Raw genomic sequence first — 19,659 nt, forward strand, 5'->3', positions numbered from 1 at the left:
ACAGAAAATGCTGGAAAAACTCAGCAGGTCTGGCAGCATCTTTGGAGAAAGAAACAGAGTTAATGTTTCAAATCAAATGACTCTTTTTCAGAACCCGAATAGTTTAAACTAGTTCCAAACTCCTGACATAGACTTTTTTAAATCTCTATCGTCTACTTCCTACCTGTAGGAAACTCGTTCGAGTTACCAACAGTCACAGATTGCAACTCTTTTCGAGTACAATCACAGTTCTTGGTTTCCGGGAGTGGGACATGAACCCACAACCCTCTGATTCAAAGGCGAGGGTGCTATGAACTGAGCCACAGCTGACACCCACTCCTGACATAGACCAGAAAAGTGTCAGGAGCAGCTGCACAAGTGCCAGGCAGCATCAGTGTGATTGAAGTGCGCATATGCAGCTATTCTTGACCACTTTACGGTTACAATGGTCTTGGGCGTATTTACTAACTGAGCATCTACAACTCTCTGGGGTAGAGGATTCCAAAGCTTCACAACCTTCCAAAGTGAAGAAATTTCTCCCAAACTCAGTCCAAAATGGCTGAGCTCTTATCCTGAGACTTTGGCTCGCTTGTTCTAGACTGTCCAGTCAGGGGAGAGAATTTCTCAGCTCTCACTCTTCTCAACTTTTGGCTAGCATTTACTCTGTCAAGCTCTGTAAGAATTTTATATGTTTCAATGAGATCACCTCTCACTCTTCTAAACTCTACACTAGAACACAGGCCCATTCTACTCAAACATAGGACAACACTCTCATCTCAGGAATCAGAGTAATGAACCTTTGTTTGACCTCATCTTAACGCAAGTTTTTTTTATTCTTTAATGGGATGTGGGTGTTGCTGGCAAGGCCAGCATTTGTTGCCCAACCCTAATTGCCCTTGAACTGAGTGGCTTGCTAGATAATTTCAGAGGGCAGTTAAGAGTCAACCATATTGCAAGTATATCCTTCATTGGGAAGATGAAAACTGTACACAGTACTCTAGGTATGTTCTCACCAAACCTTTATACAATTATAGCAAGATCCTCTTACTTTTGTACTCCACCCTCTTGTGATAAAGGCTAACATATCATTTGTCTCCATTTTTGCTGTACTTGCATGCTAACATTGTGATTTATACACAAATCTCCCTGCATACCAGCATTTGCTGGTCTCTTACTTTTTAAAAAAATTCTGTTTTTTCATTTTCCTATCAAAGTAGATAATTTCACACTTCCTCACATTATGCATTACCTGCCGCTTTCTTGCTCAATCACTTTACCAATCTATAACCCTTTGTACACTCACTTACTTTTCCAAGCTTTGTATCATAGATTTAAGATTTAAACACAGGGATTGATAAGTTTTTGTTAGATAAGGTTATTAAGGTTTATGGAATGAAGATGGGTAGATAAAGGTCCAATCGGCTATGACCTAATTGAATGGTGGAACAGGCTTGAGGGGCTGAATGGCCTCCTCAAATCCATGTTGTTGGAAGTGTTGGAATCCATGATTTCAAAGCTTGCATTTTTTGAGACAGATCCTAACTGGAACTCAAATGGAAACCTCTGCTAACTGAAAGGAAAACTGAACCTTCAGGTTTCCAGGAAAACTAAAACAAACAGAAATGGAAATTTCAGGTTTCTGGAGAAACTGACACTGGTTGAAACCAGATAAAAAGACAGAGCCATTCGAGCTCACTTCCCATGGTGCAGTACAGGCAGGCTGAAGACAACAGAGGTTGGATCCAGGAGCTGGTAATAGGCAACAGTTGCTGCAGCCATTTCTGTTACTCGAAGATAATGCTGGTGGATCTATGCCATCAAAACAATTAGTGGGCAGAGTGAGGTGATTTGGCAGACGTGTGCCGTTTTGTTGATGGCTATACCTGTAGAACTCGGGTTGGTTGGGTGATGATGTTGGTTGGGATCAGATGAAATTCTCAAAGAAAAGGAGCAGGAATTCCGCTGAAAAAAGTTCAGAGCTTTGAAGGACTTTGTGACCGAAATTAGTGCCATACATGCTGAGTGGACTGCTTAGTAAAATCAGTACAATCTGTCTTTGTTGTATCTGGGAGTCATAACACTGTAAACCTTAATGGGACCAAAAAATACCAATGTGCTCATACAGTTGAAGCTGAGAGCAAGAAAATTATACCTTCTGTCAATAGATGCTCTCCTGCCCTGGGTTTGTGAAGCTTTGAAAGGTCATGCACCTGAAAGAGAGGTGTTTACCTGGTCCATCCAGTTCGACCCTGAAAGTCAGTCATTGTGAGGAACAGGAAGGCACTACATTTGATTGGACAGGAAAGTAAGGGTAACTATTTAATGGTTATCAAGGTGTTTTAGTGGCAACTGACTGCATTGAACAAGACTGGGGGAAGATGATCAAATTCAAGATGTCTGTAATTGCGACAAAGATTCACTCACTGTAGCCGAGTTAGACAGATAGTCAAATCTGATAAAGTAAAAACTTGCATTTATATAGCACCTTTCGTGTCCTCAATGTATCCCAAAACTTGTTACATTTGAAGTGTTTGCTGATGTTCTGTCGGGAAGTGGAGCAGCAGCAGTAACTAATGCAGTCAAGGTTCAAACAGTCGAGATAAATAACCAATGGGGATACCAGCGAGGTCTGTAAGGATGCGTACAGTTTGACAATTCATGTCTTTGAATTGCTGGGTCTTTGCAAATGTCAGGGCAAGAATATTGCATAGAAAATAGAGAAGGTCAGAAGAGATTTAGTATTCTGCAGTATTGCTGAATTTACTTTCTGGGATTTGGGAGGAGCCTGGCCAATCTCTGTGAAGAGGTCACAGTCACAGCAGTGGGTCAGCTCAAACTGCTTCCCCCACCCCCACCCCACCCCCACCACCCCCCCACCCCCTCCGATGCTTTCTAAGTGACACTAATTTGATTCAGGCAGGGACAGCAAAGGGAAATGATGCAAGTACTTAAACTGGTTCAATAAATGTGGAAATAAAGTCACACACCATTCTGACTCAGAAATATATCGCCGGTCCTTCACTGTCACTGGGTCAAAATCCTGAAACTCCCTCCCTAACAGCACTGTGGGTGTCCCTACACCACATGGACTGCAGCGGTTCAAGAAGGCACCTCATCACCACCTTCTCAAGGGCAATAAGGGATGAGCAATAAATGTGGCCTAGTCAGCGAAGCCCACACCCCACAAAAGAATAAAAAACAAACTGTCACTACAAGGCAACAAAAAAACCCTATTGCTGATGAACAGAACTATGGATTGGTCTGTGGCTTTGCGAAGAGGGGATGATTTGGGAGGCTATCATTAGCAAATCCTTAAAGGTGGCATTGTCCTGTGATGCATTACCTCAACACACTTTCCTCTGAATCAGAAGGCTCTGGGTTCAAGCCCCACCCACTCCACACGCTTGAATATATCATCTAGGCTGACAGTCCAGTGCAGTATTGAGAGCGTGCTGCACTGACAGAGCTACTGTCAGGAAAATATAATAATTTTTATAATGTTATTGAAATTTATTATAAGGTAGGAATAGTGTGTGTATGTGTATATGTGTGTGTCTTAAATGATTTAAAGGTAGCTGATCTGAAGGCTTTGATGTATCAGAAGAGAAGCTAGGTTTGAAATGTTAAAGAGGTAAACATGCCTGAAGTTTCAAAATGTGAGGTGTAAAGGGAACATTTGCATTTTTAGATAAACCAGGTTAATGTGAATTTCAAAAGAGGTGGTGAAATGTTACACTTAGCCAGAAGAAGCCAAACAGTGTGTTTATTTTTCCCAAAGCTCACTGATAAAATTGGTACTATGAAAGATCTTTATTATTAGAAAAGTAAAGTTGAAAAGACATATTGGAACAGTTGGGTTTACATTAAAAAGGGAGAAACCTGATGAGATTATATGTAAGAGGAAGGCATTCTAAAATCTAACAAGTGTGAAAAGCCTCCAGCCTCTAAGCCTCAAGTTGCAGTCTACACAAAATAAAATGAAGAAAACTCATTTTGAATTAGACTGTTCAGGGTATCGTGTTACTTTGCCTGGGTCTTTTAAAATCTGTGTGTTTTACTGTTGCCTTAACGAGGTGTAACTGGGAGATAGATTAACGAGGGGAGCTAGTAGTTATCATGATAGTAATTTGTAAACCCATGTGTGTGCTTAAAATCTTTTTTTATTAATAAAGGTTTAATTTAGTTTTGTAAGGAACCTATAAGATACGGTGGTCTCATTACTAATGAATTCAAGGCACGCATCTCTAAATAAATACAAATTATAAAACAGTTGTGGCAGTTGTTTCAAATTTCCCTCTGGGATTTGAATAGCTCAGCATTTACCATCCGCTGTGCCATAACACTGCTGTCTTTTGGATAAGACGTTAAACCAAGTCCTGAAAGACACCGCATAAATGCAAATTCTTTGTTTATTCATTAAATATGGATCAACCTTGAAGCCCATGAACAAAAGGGAACAAAACTTTAAATGTTAGGTAGACAGATACTGAGCAAGCCTCATTCCCTGTCTGAGGCGATGTAAGTGATACTCGACAATACTGTGTGTACACTAGTGATCACACTGCACTGGACACCAAGAGATGAGTGCAACTCCCTGCCAGTTTTTTTTTAAGATAATGAATGGATTACCTCTGTGACTTCAGTGACCAGTGCCCCAATTCCTGTATAGTAGAGAGGAAACAGGAAGATCGGTAATGAGTACAGGGCCAACAAAGCCATCAATGCCAGGATGAAGTTGTGCCACACACCTGTCAAAATTGAAAGGAAAAATAATCCTCTTTAAATTTGAAGCCTAAGAAAATGTAGTCAGCCTTGAACATAACTGACCAAGAGGGGGGTTAGATTTACCTGCACAGAATACTCGGAGTTGTTGGATTGGGGATATCAACTGCAAATGATTTGTGTAGAGGTCGACGAAGGCCCCAGGGTAGACCACGAAAATAAACACTCCAAAGCCATTAAATCTCACTTGTTCCCTGCACAGTGGGGGAGGGGGAGAAAATATTGTCAAAATTCAACAGCACAATTCTCACATTACAGGTGCCTTGCTCGACTTTAAACAAAACAAACTGTAATAAGAAAGGCTGAATTGCTGAGATATATAAGAATGTTAAAAACAAGTTAAGGGTGAGGAAAAGGCCATCAGTCTTTCAAACTCCCCCAATATCTAACCTAAGGTTAAAATCCCTCAATACCTCTCAGCACATGGCCTTAGGTTTTTCCAAGTGTTTAGCACCCTCGGAGTAAAGGAATCAATTTCAAAGATTAGTTTTTGAATGTCTTTTTCACCGCTTTAAATTCAGCTCCTCTTGTCCTCCTGGTCTAACTAACTAAAAGTTCAAGGTTCACCTTACTAGTCCAATTTAATACTTTGCTGCAGTCATCTTTAATCACCTTTCTCTACACTGTAGAGATCTGTGCTTCTCCTATCTGCTTTCAGAGCTGACACCTTCACAATTAGGATCCTTCCTGATACTCTCCACCACAGCCACTCCAATCTACGTTTGTCTCCTTTGAAGTGCAACAAGCAAAGCTGTGCACAGTATTCCGAGCTCAGTGCCTCCTCCTGTCAACTCATTTTTACGTCGTATTGACATTGAGAGTGACGCACCTTCAATCACATCAGGACTCTTTCAGTCTCTCTTTGCTCATTCCCTTCCCTCATTGGATAAAAATGAAACCAATTCTTTCCTCCAATTTACAATACTCTGTACTTGCTTTAAATTTCATTTGCCATTTCCCTGCCCATAACAGAGCAAACCCATTCAGTAAAACCTTCCCTGCTTCCTCCATCCTTACTGAATTCCCCATTTCTTGCCTGAAAATGTTAACAAGCTTACATCTGCCTGCAGCTCATCTATCTTAATGGATACAAAGATTCAAGTGCTGAATTCCACTGGTACATTCTCCTAGGTTCTTTTTTCCTTCATCTAACACCATACCAAACCCCACATTCTATCCTGGATTCCCATGGATTTTAGTTCAATGAATGCGCTTTCGTATGAGACTTTTGCAAAGGCCCTCCTAGAAATCCAGGCACATTGCAGGAACTTCCACTCTATTTTATCAGAAATGGCCCAAAGCTATTTGTCAGCTTGAACCTAATCCCTACCCTCCTAGACCCAGGATACCTGTTTCACATTATCCTATCACTACACAGCAGTATTGAGCCCGCATTAGAGTACAGCCATCTAGCTTACAGTTATGTGGCTAACATTTGTTCCTAAGCATCAGCACCACTCTTTTTAAATGTACTCACTGAGTTTGGTCATACATTCTGTCCCAAGTCCCCAAAAAACCGGACACCATCCCTGTCCCATCACACCTGTCCCACCTCCCCCTCCTCAAACAAATTCCCCATCTGGACCCTTAGATCTGGTTCAAAGGACTTGTGAAGTTTGCAGGCCTTTCAAATGATCAAATAGCTTACCACAGCTGTTCTGGTATTTGTAATGCCTGTGAGACTGGAGATGGAGCCAGTACTGTACTCCTGAAAACTGAGTAATAAATTATATTTAACTATTTTCCCTTCCCTATCTTTTAAAGGCCCAACTTTCTCGCCAACCTCATCTATTTCTCTATTGTGTCTTGAAACCACTGTTAGAAATTTCAGAATATTGTAGAATTCTTATGGAGTTAGTAGGCATAGCCTGAGGCCACCTGGCAGAAAAGCGCTTTTCTTTCTCTCTCTGGAAAAACAAATAACCAGTCCCTAAAAATGTTGAGGTTTCCTGGTTCAGGCTTCCATGTTGACATTCCTAAGTCAATAGGACAGCGTCCTGTCCCTTCTTATCCATACAAGATTCCAGTAAAAGCTAATAAATGGCTTCCAGCATGAGGAAAGCTAAAAGATGACCTTGAGTTAAAGTGATGGACGGTGGGGTGGTGACACCTTGGGTACCCGTCGTGCGGTCATTGGCAGAGCTATTTGGACAAGTGATTGACATCGGGCAAACAATCAGCCCCTAGAAATAATGTATACTAGCGGCCCCTTGGAGGCAGGGGACAGTTCTCTTCAACAGGAGGAAGAGCAGGGGAAGAGTTTCCTAACTCATTGGCTAGACATCAGAATGCTGCTGCCACAAGCAACAGAGATCATTCTGTGCCATCCATTCGTTCAGCCACCAGGATCAGTAAGCTTTTCTCACCTTCCCTATTATTTAGATTATGCATCATATCTAAACTACTGCTTCTTAATAAACTACCTTCAAATCACATGAGTTTTCAACTGCCTATTTTGGGTAATCTTTGCCTCCCGGACCTTAAAACTTACACCGCTGAATGATCCATAAGTATTGCATCTGTAGGCGGTGCTGTGAAATAGCTACTAACGTTATGTGATGGAACCTAATGCAACAGGTCCACCTAAAGCAAAAATAAGCATTTTATTGACAATAACAATTTATATTGCACCTTTAAAGTAATAAAATCTCAAGGTACTTTGCAGGAGCAATATAAATCAAAATTAAACATCCAGCTAGCGAATGCAGTATTAGGTCAAATTTCCAAAAGCTAGGTCAAAGACCTAAGTTTTAAGGAGTATATTAAAGGAAGAAAATGATGGAGCCAGTCGGAGAGGTGTAGGGAGCGAAATCCAGAGCTTAGGACCAAGGCAGCTGAAGGCACAGCCACCAGTGATGGATTAAAATCGAGGACGCTCAAGAGGCCTGAATTGGAGGAGCAGATATCTTGGAGGGTTGTGGGGTCAGAGGAAATTAGGGAAAATAGGGAGGGTCAAGGCTATGGAAGAATTCAAAAACAAGGTTGAGAATTTTACAATCGAGGTGTTGCTTGACCGATAGCCAATGCAGTTCAGCGAGCACAGATATGATAGGGGAAGCGGACACGGTGTGAGTAAGGGCACAGGCAGTAGAGGTTTGGATGACTTCAAGTTTACAGAGGGTAGAATGTGGGAAGCCAGCCAGGGATGTGTTGGAACAGTCAGATCTAGAGCTAACAAAGGCAGGAATGAGAGTTTCAGTAACAGGTGAGTTGAGTCGGGGCAAAGCATGGCAATGTTACAGAGATGGAAATAGGTGGTCTGGGTAATGGCACAGATATGAGCTCCGGAGTTCATCTTGGGCCAAATCCTTAGGAACATGTAAACACAAAAGAGCTCTTTAAAAGGCACTGTAGGCTTGTTACAAAATGTTTTTCTTCCTATCTGCACTTTAGGTTCTGTATCTGTTTTAAATATTGCTGGTTTATACATATTTCTTGCCTATGGCTTTAATTACTGTTTTCCTTTTTTAGTTGACTCAATGATCTATCTCAACTTCCTCCTCAGACCACTAGATTTGCGTTCCTGAAGTCTTATACTTCTGTTCTGATCCATTCGGGTGACCACAGAAGATCACAAGTTTGATTGTAATTTGAGAATTTAGCTGCAGACTTTCTATTATTCCCAAACTGCGAATAGTTTGGGGAGTGGAGAGATAGGTGCCTCTTGCAAACAGGAGGCATCACCCCACCCCAAATTATGCTTTAATGGGTGCCCTGGACACTTGGCGTGGGCCTTTCCCTGCCATGGGAAAAATCCCTGCAACAGTGTGACGAGACCCTTAACTGATGATTAATTAGACAGTTAAGGGCCACAACTGGTGCACAGGCGAGCCTGATGCCTCCCCTACCTTGGGTAAAATACCCGTGAGGGTGGAGAAGCAATGGGCACGGTGCCATTGTCATGGCGCCCAATCTTATGCCAACCCCCTTCACCATCCTGACCTCGGTTGGGGGTGGGGGGGGGGGGCGGGGGGGGCATAAAGTTCAGCCCAATATTCCAGCAATACCAATTGTATTGTATCAACTAGTTACTCTCTTTGTGCAAAGTACTGCTACCTTCATTCTGAGTGGAAGGGATATATATATATATATATATATATACAAACATATGAAAAAGGAGGAGTAGGCTATTTGGCCCCTCAAGACTGCTCTGCCATTCAATAAGATCATGGCTGATTTGTTTGTGTTTCAAATTCCACATCCCCATTTAACCTCGATAACCTTTGATTCCCTTGCCTAACAAGAATCTATCTGCCTCCACCTTAAAAATATTCAGTGATCCCGCCTCCACCACCTTCTGAGGCAGAGAGTTCCAAAGTTGCACAACCCTCAGAGAGAAAAATTCTCCCCATCTCTGTCCTAAAAGGGCCACCCCTAATTTTAAAACAGTGCCCCCTAGTTCTGGACTCACCCACAAGAGGAAATATCCTTTCCATGTCCACCTTGTCAAGACCATTCAGGATCTTGTACACTTCGCTCTTCTAAATTCCAGTGGAAACAAGCCCAGTCTGTCTAAACTTTCCTTATAAGACAACCCGCTCATTCCAGGTATCAATCTAGTAAACTTCCTCTGAACTGTCTTCAATGCATTTACATCCTTCCTGAAATCAGGAGACCAAAACTGCACACAGTATTCATGATGTGGTCTCACCAATGGTCTGTATAACTAAAGCATAATATCCTTACTTTCTGTTCAACTCCTCTCGTAATAAAGGATAGCATTCCATTAGCCTTCTTAATTACTTGCTGTACCTGCATACTAACTTTTTGTGACTCATGTACTGGAACACCTAGATCCCTCTGCACCTCAGAATTCTGCAGTCATTCTCCATTTAAGTAATACTCTGCTTTTTTATTCTTCCTGCTAAAGTGAACAACTTCACATTTTCCCACATTATTCTCCGTATGAGAAGAAAGAATGTTTATGGCAAATCCCAGAACATCCTTATTCTGACATGGCAGCACTGCCCTGATAAAAACAGCAAGCCTTTGATTCAGCGATACCATTCACCTCCAGCCCAGAAAGGAGTGTGTTCAAATTGCACTGTAGACAGTCCTGACAAGTGGAGAACAAAGCTCTGGCTCTCAATTCTGGGTTCAAATCTGGCGGGAAGCTCATGTCCAGTTGGTGCGGGTGCCAACCCTCTCACCCCAATATTGTACGGATCCTGGAAGCCGAGAAAGCCACTCTCCTATAAAGGACTAACCACCCTACTGGCTGGAATAAAGACGGTTACAGCCACAGAAAGAGCTTTCAAGTCACGTCTTCGCCTATCAGATTGTTAATTAGCCTGCGAATTCTTCCACCACGTCACACCGTTCTCCAGGTAAGAGATCAAAAACACAAAAACAACACCTCTGAAGTTCAGGGTGGAATGGAACAAGCCACCTCATACAACTCTTTATATTTCCTATCTGAACAGAAGCAATGGGCACGAACAGAATGAATAATAACTGTACCTGACAGCAGCCACCCCATGGCCTATTTCATGTATGACGCCACTGATCAGAATCGCAGAGAAAAAATATACCATCTGGCTGATTGGCAGGTTAACACCAGGCACCTGTTGATGGTAACAGGAATAATCAATAGTTATTTCCACAATTAATATCATGCTCCATATTCAGAGGCTCTGTACTGAATTAAGCTACACAGGTATCGGGAGTTGCTTGCAAGCTAAGGAGACTGCATACCAAAAGCAATTCGAGACATCTTATACAGTTAGCCTATGAAATCAGTGGCTACATGATGGGCAGATTATTGTAATGTTAGATAAAGCAAATACTCTTGAGGCAAAGAAAGACTAAAATGCTCAAGCAGGAAAGTGCTTGTTTCTTCCACCCTCAGCTCCAAAAGCAAATGTGAGGAGCTTTGTCGCCAAGATCGAGGCCATCCAATCAGATGCCTCTGCTGTGTCCCTCCCTTCCCCTAGCTCATCTGGTCAAACTGCCCATAATGCTCCCCACCCTCCCTAGCTCTGAACTCACATCTTTCTCTACTACTTCCCCTCTTGCCCTCTCTGAGCTCATTTTATGCATGAGACTCACCTCCTGTTCCCTCAACCCTGTTCCTATTAAACTGATCACCCAACTTGCCCTCCTGGTCCCCATATTAACTGATATTGTAAACAGTTCTCTCTCTTCAGGTGTCTCTCTCTCCTTTAAATCTGCCATCATCAACCCCTCCTCAAGAAAACAACTCTTGACCACATTGTCTTTGCAAAATACCATCCCATCTCCAAGCTCCCTTTCAGCTCCAAAGTCCTTGAACATGTTGTCACCTCCTAAATCTGCTTCCACCTTTCTTGGAACTCCATGTTTGAACCTCTCCAATTGGATTTTCTGTCATGGCACCATTATGGCTCTTAAAGTTACAAATTACATCCTCTGTGATAAAGGTAAACTTTCCCTCCTGATCCTTCTGTCTGCAGCCTTTGACACGGTTGACCATACCATCCATCTCCAGCACCTCTCCTCTGTTGTCCAGCTGGGTGGGGCTGCTCTCACCTGGTTCCATTCTTATCTATCTAATCATAGCCAGAGAATCACTTGCAATGGCTTCTCTTCCTGCTCCCACACCATTACCTATGGTGTCCCCCAAGGATCTATTCCTGATCCTCTCCTATTTCTCATCTACATGTTGCCCCTTGGTGACATCATCCGAAGACACAGTGTTAGTTTTCACATGTACACTGATGATACCCAGCTCTACCTCACCACCACCTCTCGACTCCTCCACTGTTGTTAAATTTTCAGACTGCTTATCCGACATCCAGTACTGGATGAGCAGAAATTTCCTCCAATTAAATAGTAGGAAGACTGAAGCCATTGTTTTTGGTCCCCACTACACTACCCTCCTTGCAGTTCACAATATTTTCAAGTTCTGTGTCATCTGCAAATATTGAAATTGTGCCCTGTACACCCAAGTCTAGGTCATTAATATATATAATCAGGAAAAGCAGGGATCCTAACAGCAACCCTTGGGAACTCTACTATAAAACCTCCACAAGTCTGAAAAACAACTGTTCACTACTGCTCTCTGTATCTTGTCACTCAGCCAATTTTGCATCCACACAGTTACTTTTATTCCATGAACTCTAACTTTGCTCACAAGCCTGTCATGCGGCTCTTTATTAGATGCCTTTTGGAAGTCCATGTACACCACATCAACCACATTACCCACATCCACGCTCTCTGCTACCTCAAGAAAAACATTGAGCAAGTTAGTTAAACATGAATTGTCCTTAACAAATCTGTGATGGCATTTCTTAATTATCTCATGATCCAAAGCGACTTGTTAATCTTGTCCTGAATAATTGTTCCTAAAAGTTTACCCACCATTGAGGTTAAACTGATTGGCCTATAATTGTTGAGCTTATCTTCAACCCTTTTTTTAACAAGTCCTCTGGCACCACTCCTGTATCTAAAGAAGGTTGTTAAATTATGGAAGCGCCTCTGCAATTTCCACTGTTACCCACCTGAAGAGAAAAAGTTTGTAGAGTTACGGGGAAAGGACAGGGAGTTTGCACCCACACAATGACCTCCTTCTGTTGTCATTCTATGATATCAGATAACATGTATTATTCTAGTGCTGAGATATAGCTCTGTCCTTAACACCACAAAATCTGTGTTTTCTAACCTACCCATCAACTCCTTTTCTTCTCATTTTAAATTTGTGCCTTCTTGTTACCCAGTGCAAACAACCCATCACTATTGACCCTATCACAACCCCTTCACAGTCTGCAGGCTTCTTAGCTCCAATGGGAAAAGCTCCCATCTTCTCAAATCTCTGTTTATCTCTGGGTTAAGGGCACTTACCACAACTTGTAAAATGCGTTCATTCTCAGGCGTAGGGCCCTCTGCTGTCATCAGTGCCAACGTCTGCGAGAATGTTTTGGCCAGAAGCATAATTGAAACAAACATGGAGACCACGCCAAAGACCATTCCCAGGCTGAACCTGGAAAATCAAAAAAAAAACACTTAATGACCCAATTACATGCTGCTGCCTGTGAGGGGTGCTGAGGATCATTAGGTAAAGAAAAAACTTTAATTTATATGGCACCTTTCATAACTTCAGGACATTCAAAATCACTTCAGAGCTGATGAAGCACTTCTGAAATATAGTAAATGTTGTCATGTAGGAAACAAGGCAACCAATTGCACACAGCAAGCTCCCACAAGCAGCACTGTGATAAATGACTGGATTGTCTGTTTTAGCGGTGTGGGTTGATAGAGAAATATTGGAAGAACTCTGCTCTTCAAATTGTACCACAGGATCTGTTATAACCACCTGAAAGGGCAGACTCGGCCTCTGTTTAAATTCACATCTGAAATCTGCACCTCCTGAAGTGCAACACTGCCTCAGTGCTACACAGGAGTGAACTGTGTGTTCAAGTCACTCGACTGGGTCTTAAACCCATGACTTTCTGACATAGAGGGAGGAGTGCTATCCACTGAGTTACAGCTGACACTTTAAAGGATTGGAACACAGTACATTACCTCTATATTACATCGAGCGGCACATATTTATAAACAGAAATATAGGCCTATCAAGGAATTGGCTTAAATTCAGACAGCAGAAGCTATCATTTTGCAATTCATTACTGGGGCATGGGCTTCACTCATTGGCAAGGTGGAAACAGTGGCATTACTGCTTGGCCCCAAGCTGAGCTTTCCATACCATATCCACTCCATGATAAAGACTTCCACTTACACAGAATGACACAGAACGTACAGTGCAGAACCAGCTCATTCAGCCCAACTGCTCTATGGCAAGAATTCTGCTCCACAAAAGCCTCCTCCTATTCTACTTCATCTAATCCAATCAGCATATCCGTCTATTCCTTTCTCCCACATGTGTTTATCCAGCTTCCCCTTAAAGGAATCTATACTATTCACCTCAACTACTCCTTGTGGTACTAAGTTCCACATTCTAACTGTTCTCTGGAATGGGTATAAAACCCTTTCTTAAACGTAAATACCTCTCTCAGGTCACTCCACAACCTTTACTTTTCTGTAGAAAAGAGCCCCGGCCTGTTTAAACTTTCCAATCAGCTAATCTCTCAATTCCTATATTATCTCTGCACCTTCTCCAAAGCCACAATACCCTTTTTATAAATATGAAGACCAGAACAGTACACATGCCCCAAGTGTAATCTAACCAAGGTTCTCCATCTGCAGCAGTAATCCTAATTCATGTCTCACTTCCCAGCCCACTTTTCCAATGCTCCTTTGGCCTGTCTCCCACCTTCCATTAATACAGCTCATCCAAAACTGCTACCTGTAACCAATCTCGCAATAACTCTCAACATTTAGATTGTACGTACAGCACCTCAGACTGACACATCGAATCTTATTAAGTGGTCATGTTAATGATGAACTCATTTTTCTGATGCAACCTTAGTTATGAGAGGTGGATTTAAATAGAACTTACCAGATGAACAGTAACTGCGGCTTCCATCGACCCAGCTTCATAAAGAGCCGATTGAAGAAGGTGGTCTGCCACCGGATGTGGAAGGGGGAAATGCTGAGCCCATGATTTGCCAGCCATTCCTCGTAGCGAACCTTGAGACTGGGAGATGACTGTACAATCACAAGAGACTGAGATCGGTGTCACTCCGAACAAACCAAACTAAAATCGTCAAATATATTCCCATTACCATTCAGAGTCTAGCAAAATGTAAAGAGAGAGTGCGTGGACATGCTAGCAAGTGAGACACCGAGAGGTACGAGATAGGGAAATGGAGAGAGGTGGATAGGGGCAGTGAGTTGGGAGCAGACTGAATTAGCGTTTTCCTCCATATTCCCTTCCAGCAGAGACACTGACTGCCAGCCGGTCTCTCTCTGAACCCCGGGAATCTCTTTCCCTCTCTTCAATTAACTGGGCTGTCTACAGCCGGACCCGCTTAGATTCACTCGCGCTTCTTCAGACTCACACGCATGTGATCCAAGTCTCTCTCGCTCTCACCCTGTCACACACTCTCTCGCTCTATCTCACCCTGTCACACACTCTCTCTCACCCTGTCACACACTCTCTCTCACCCTGTCACACACTCTCTCGCTCTATCTCACCCTGTCACACACTCTCTCTCACCCTGTCTCACACTCTCTCGCTCTATCTCACCCTGTCACACACTCTCTCGCTCTATCTCACCCTGTCACACACTCTCTCTCACCCGGTCACACACTCTCTCTCACCCTGTCACACACTCTCTCTCACCCTGTCACACACTCTCTCGCTCTCTCTCACCCTGTCACACACTCTCTCGCTCTCTCTCACCCTGTCACACACTCTCACGCTCTCTCTCACCCTGTCACACACTCTTTCGCTCTCTCTCACCCTGTCACACACTCTCTCCCCCTCTCTCACCCTGTCACACATTCTCTCGCTCTCCCTCACCCAGTCGCACACTCTCTCGCTCTCTCTCACCCTGTCGCACACTCTTTCGCTCTCTCTCACCATGTCACACACTCTTTCGCTCTCTCTCACCCTGTCACACATTCTCTCCCTCTCTCTCACCCTGTCACACATTCTCTCGCTCTCTCTCACCCTGTCACACACTCTCTCGCTCTCTCTCACCCTGTCACACATTCTCTCGCTCTCTCTCACCCTGTCACACACTCTCTCGCTCTCTCTCACCCTGTCAAACATTCTCTCGCTCTCTCTCACCCTGTCACACACTCTCTCGCTCTCTCTCACCCTGTCACTCTCTCTCTCTCATCCTGTCACACTCTCTCTCTCTCACCCTGTCACACTCACTCTCTCTCACCCTGTCACACTCACTCTCTCTCACCCTGTCACACTCACTCTCTCTCATCCTGTCACACTCTGTCTCTCTCACCCTGTCACACACATTCTCTCTCTCTCACCCTGTCACACTCTCTCTCTCTCTCTCACCCTGTCACACACTCCCTCTCTTTCACTGTCACACTCTCTCTCTCTCACACTGTCACACTCTCTCTCTCTCTCTCACTGTCACACTCTCTCTCTCTCTCTCACCCTGTCACACTCTCTCTCTCTCTCTCTCTCCCTGTCACTCTCTCTCTCTCTCACCCTGTCACACTCTCTCTCTCTCTCTCCCAGTCACACTCACTATCTCTCACCCTGTCACACTCTCTCTCTCTCACCCTGTCACACTCTCTCTCTCTCACCCTGTCACACTCTCTCTCTCTCACCCTGTCACACTCTCTCTCTCTCTCACCCTGTCAAACTCTCTCTCTCACCCTGTCACACTCTCTCTCTCACCCTGTCACACTCTCTCTCTCACCCTGTCACACTCTCTCTCTCACCCTGTCACACTCTCTCTCTCTCTCACCCTGTCACACTCTCTCTCTCTCTCACCCTGTCACACTCTCTCTCTCACCCTGTCACACTCTCTCTCACCCTGTCACACTCTCTCTCTCACCCTGTCACACTCTCTCTCTCACCCTGTCACACTCTCTCTCTCACCCTGTCACACTCTCTCTCTCACCCTGTCACACTCTCTCTCTCACCCTGTCACACTCTCTCTCTCACCCTGTCACACTCTCCCTCTCACCCTGTCACACTCTCTCTCTCACCCTGTCACACTCTCTCTCTCTCTCTCCCTGTAACATACTCTCTCTCTCTCTCACCCTGTCACACTCTCTCTCTCTCCCTCACCCTGTCCCACTCTCTCTCTCTCTCTCTATCACCCTGTCACACTCACTCTCTCTCATCCTGTCACACTCACTCTCTCTCATCCTGTCACACTCACTCTCTCTCATCCTGTCACTCACTCTCTCTCATCCTGTCACTCACTCTCTCTCTCACCCTGTCACTCACTCTCTCTCATCCTGTCACACTCTCTCTCTCTCACCCTGTCACACACACACACACTCTCTCACCCTATCACACTCTCTCTCTCTCTCACCCTGTCACTCTCGCTCTCTCTCTCACATTGTCACACTCTCTCTCTCTCACCCTGTCACACTCTCTCTCTCTCTCTATCACCCTGTCACACTCTCTCTCTCTCTCTCTCTCTCTCAGCCTGTCACACTCTCTCTCTCTCTCTCTCTCTCACCCTGTCACACTCTCTCTCTCTCTCTCTCACCCTGTCACACTCTCTCTCTCTCTCTCTCACCCTGTCACTCTCTCTCTCTCTCTCTCTCACCTGTCACTCTCTCTCTCTCTCACCCTGTCACACACTCTCTCTCTCTCTCACCCTGTCACTCTCTCTCTCTCTCACCCTGTCACACACACTCTCTCTCTCTCTCTCACCCTGTCACTCTCTCTCTCTCTCTCACCCTGTCACACTCTCTCTCTCTCTCACCCTGTCACACTCTCTCTCTCTCACCCTGTCACACACTCTCTCTCTCACCCTGTCACACTCTCTCTCTCTCTCTCACCCTGTCACTCTCTCTTTCTCTCACCCTGTCACACTCTCTCTCTCTCACCCTGTCACTCACTCTCTCTCATCCTGTCACACTCTATCTCTCTCACCCTGTCAAACACACACACTCTCTCTCTCACCCTGTCACACTCTCTCTCTCTCTCTCTCTCACCCTGTCACACTCTCTCTCTCTCTCTCTCTCACCCTTTCACTCTCTCTCTCTCTCTCTCTCACCCTTTCACTCTGTCTCTCTCACCCTGTCACTCTCTCTCTCTCTCTCACCCTTTCACTCTGTCTCTCTCTCTCTCTCACCCTGTCACACACTCTCTCTCTCTCTCTCACCCAGTCACACTCTCTCTCTCTCACCCTGTCACACTCTCTCTCTCACCCTGTCACTCTCTCTCTCTCTCACCCTGTCACTCACTCTCTCTCTCACCCTGTCACACACTCTCTCTCTCTCTCTCACCCTGTCACACTCTCTCTCTCACCCTGTCACACTCTCTCTCTCTCACCGTGTCACTCACTGTCTCTCATCCTGTCACACTCTCTCTCTCTCACCCTGTCAAACACACACACTCTCTCTCTCACCCTGTCACTCTCTCTCTCTCTCACCCTGTCACTCTCTCTCTCTCTCACCCTGTCACACTTTCTCTCTCTCTCTCTCACCCTGTCACACTCTCTCTCTCTCTCACCCTGTCACACTCTCTCTCCCTCTCTCTCTCACCCTGTCACACTCTCTCTCTCTCTCTCACCCTGTCACTCTCTCTCTCTCTCACCCTGTCACACACTCTCTCTCTCTCTCACCCTGTCACTCTCTCTCTCTCTCACCCTGTCACACTCTCTCTCTCTCTCACCCTGTCACACTCTCTCTCTCTCTCACCCTGTCACTCACTCTCTCTCTCATGCTGTCACACTCTCTCTCTCACCCTGTCACACTCTCTCTCTCTCTCTCACCCTGTCACTCTCTCTCTCTCACCCTGTAACACTCTCTCTCTCACCCTGTCACACTCTCTCTCTCACCCTGTCACACTCTCTCTCTCTCTCACCCTGTCACACTCTCTCTCTCTCTCACCCTGTCACACTCTCTCTCTCTCTCACCCTGTCACTCTCTCTCTCTCTCACCCTGTCACACACTCTCTCTCTCACCCTGTCACACTCTCTCTCTCTCTCATGCTGTCACACTCTCTCTCTCTCTCTCACCCTGTCACTCTCTCTCTCTCTCTCACCCTGTCACTCTCTCTCTCTTTCTCACCCTGTCACTCTCTCTCTCTCTCTCACCCTGTCACACTCTCTCTCTCTCTCCCTGTCACACTCTCTCTCTCTCTCACCCTGTCACACTCTCTCTCTCTCTCACCCTGTCACACTCTCTCTCTCTCACCCTGTCACACTCTCTCTCTCTCTAACCCTGTCACACTCTCTCTCTCTCTCACCCTGTCACACTCTCACTCTCTCTCTCCCTGTCACACTCTCTCTCTCTCTCACCCTGTCACACACTCTCTCTCTCTCTCCATGTCACACTCTCTCTCTCACCCTGTCACACACTCTCTCTCTCTCACCCTGTCAAACTCTCTCCCGCTCTCTCTCTCTCTCTCTCTCTCACCCTGTCACACTCTCTCTCTCTCACCCTGTCACTCTCTCTCTCTCTCACCCTGTCACACTCTCTCTCACCCTGTCACACTCTCTCTCACCCTGTCACACTCTCTCTCACCCTGTCACACTCTCTCTCTCTCACCCTGTCACTCTCTCTCTCTCTCTCTCACCCTGTCACTCTCTCTCTCTCTCTATCACCCTGTCACACTCTCTCTCTCTATCACCCTGTCACACTCTCTCTCTCTCTCTCACCCTGTCACACTCTCTCTCTCTCTCACCCTGTCACACTCTCTCTCTCTCTCACCCTGTCACACTCTCTCTCTCTCTCACCCTGTCACACTCTCTCTCTCTCTCTCACCCTGTCACACTCTCTCTCTCTCTCACCCTGTCACTCTCTCTCTCTCTCTCACACCCTGTCACACTCTCTCTCTCTCTCTCAGCCTGTCACACTCTCTCTCTCTCTCACCCTGTCACACACTCTCTCTCTCACCCTGTCACACTCTCTCTCTCTCTCTCACCCTGTCAAACACTCTCTCTCTCTCACCCTGTCACACACTCTCCCTCTCTCACCCTGTCACACACTGTCTCTCTCTCTCTCACCCTGTCACACTCACTCTCTCTCTCACCCTGTCACACACACTCTCTCTCTCTCACCTTGTCACACTCACTCTCTCTCATCCTGTCACACACTCTCTCTCTCTCTCTCTCTCACCCTGTCACTCTCTCTCTCTCATCCTGTCACTCTCTCTCTCTCTCACCCTGTCACACACTCTCTCTCACCCTGTCACACTCACTCTCTCTCACCCTGTCACACTCACTCTCTCTCATCCTGTCACACTCTCTCTCTCTCACCCTGTCACACACACTCTCTCTCTCTCACCCTGTCACACTCTCTCTCTCTCTCTCACCCTGTCACACTCTCTCTCTCTCTCACCCTGTCACACACTCCCTCTCTTTC

The 19,659-nt window shown here is 45.2% G+C and overlaps 1 protein-coding gene across 1 annotated transcript in view; it reads right to left on the reverse strand.

Moving 5' to 3' along the window:
• mbtps2 (membrane-bound transcription factor peptidase, site 2) overlaps positions 1-19,659 on the reverse strand; it is a 43,730-nt gene that overhangs the window by 18,807 nt on the left and 5,264 nt on the right. The window contains exons 2-6 of the mRNA XM_078559562.1: positions 14,195-14,343; positions 12,580-12,718; positions 10,222-10,325; positions 4,828-4,955; positions 4,609-4,727 (exon numbers count right to left, since the gene is read on the reverse strand). Of these exons, the coding sequence (XP_078415688.1) occupies positions 4,609-4,727; positions 4,828-4,955; positions 10,222-10,325; positions 12,580-12,718; positions 14,195-14,343 (639 nt within the window). The remainder of the gene's footprint in view (positions 1-4,608; positions 4,728-4,827; positions 4,956-10,221; positions 10,326-12,579; positions 12,719-14,194; positions 14,344-19,659) is intronic.

This window comes from Cetorhinus maximus, chromosome 16, assembly GCF_964194155.1.
Source record: "Cetorhinus maximus chromosome 16, sCetMax3.hap1.1, whole genome shotgun sequence".
In the NCBI taxonomy this organism is placed as follows: domain Eukaryota; kingdom Metazoa; phylum Chordata; class Chondrichthyes; order Lamniformes; family Cetorhinidae; genus Cetorhinus; species Cetorhinus maximus.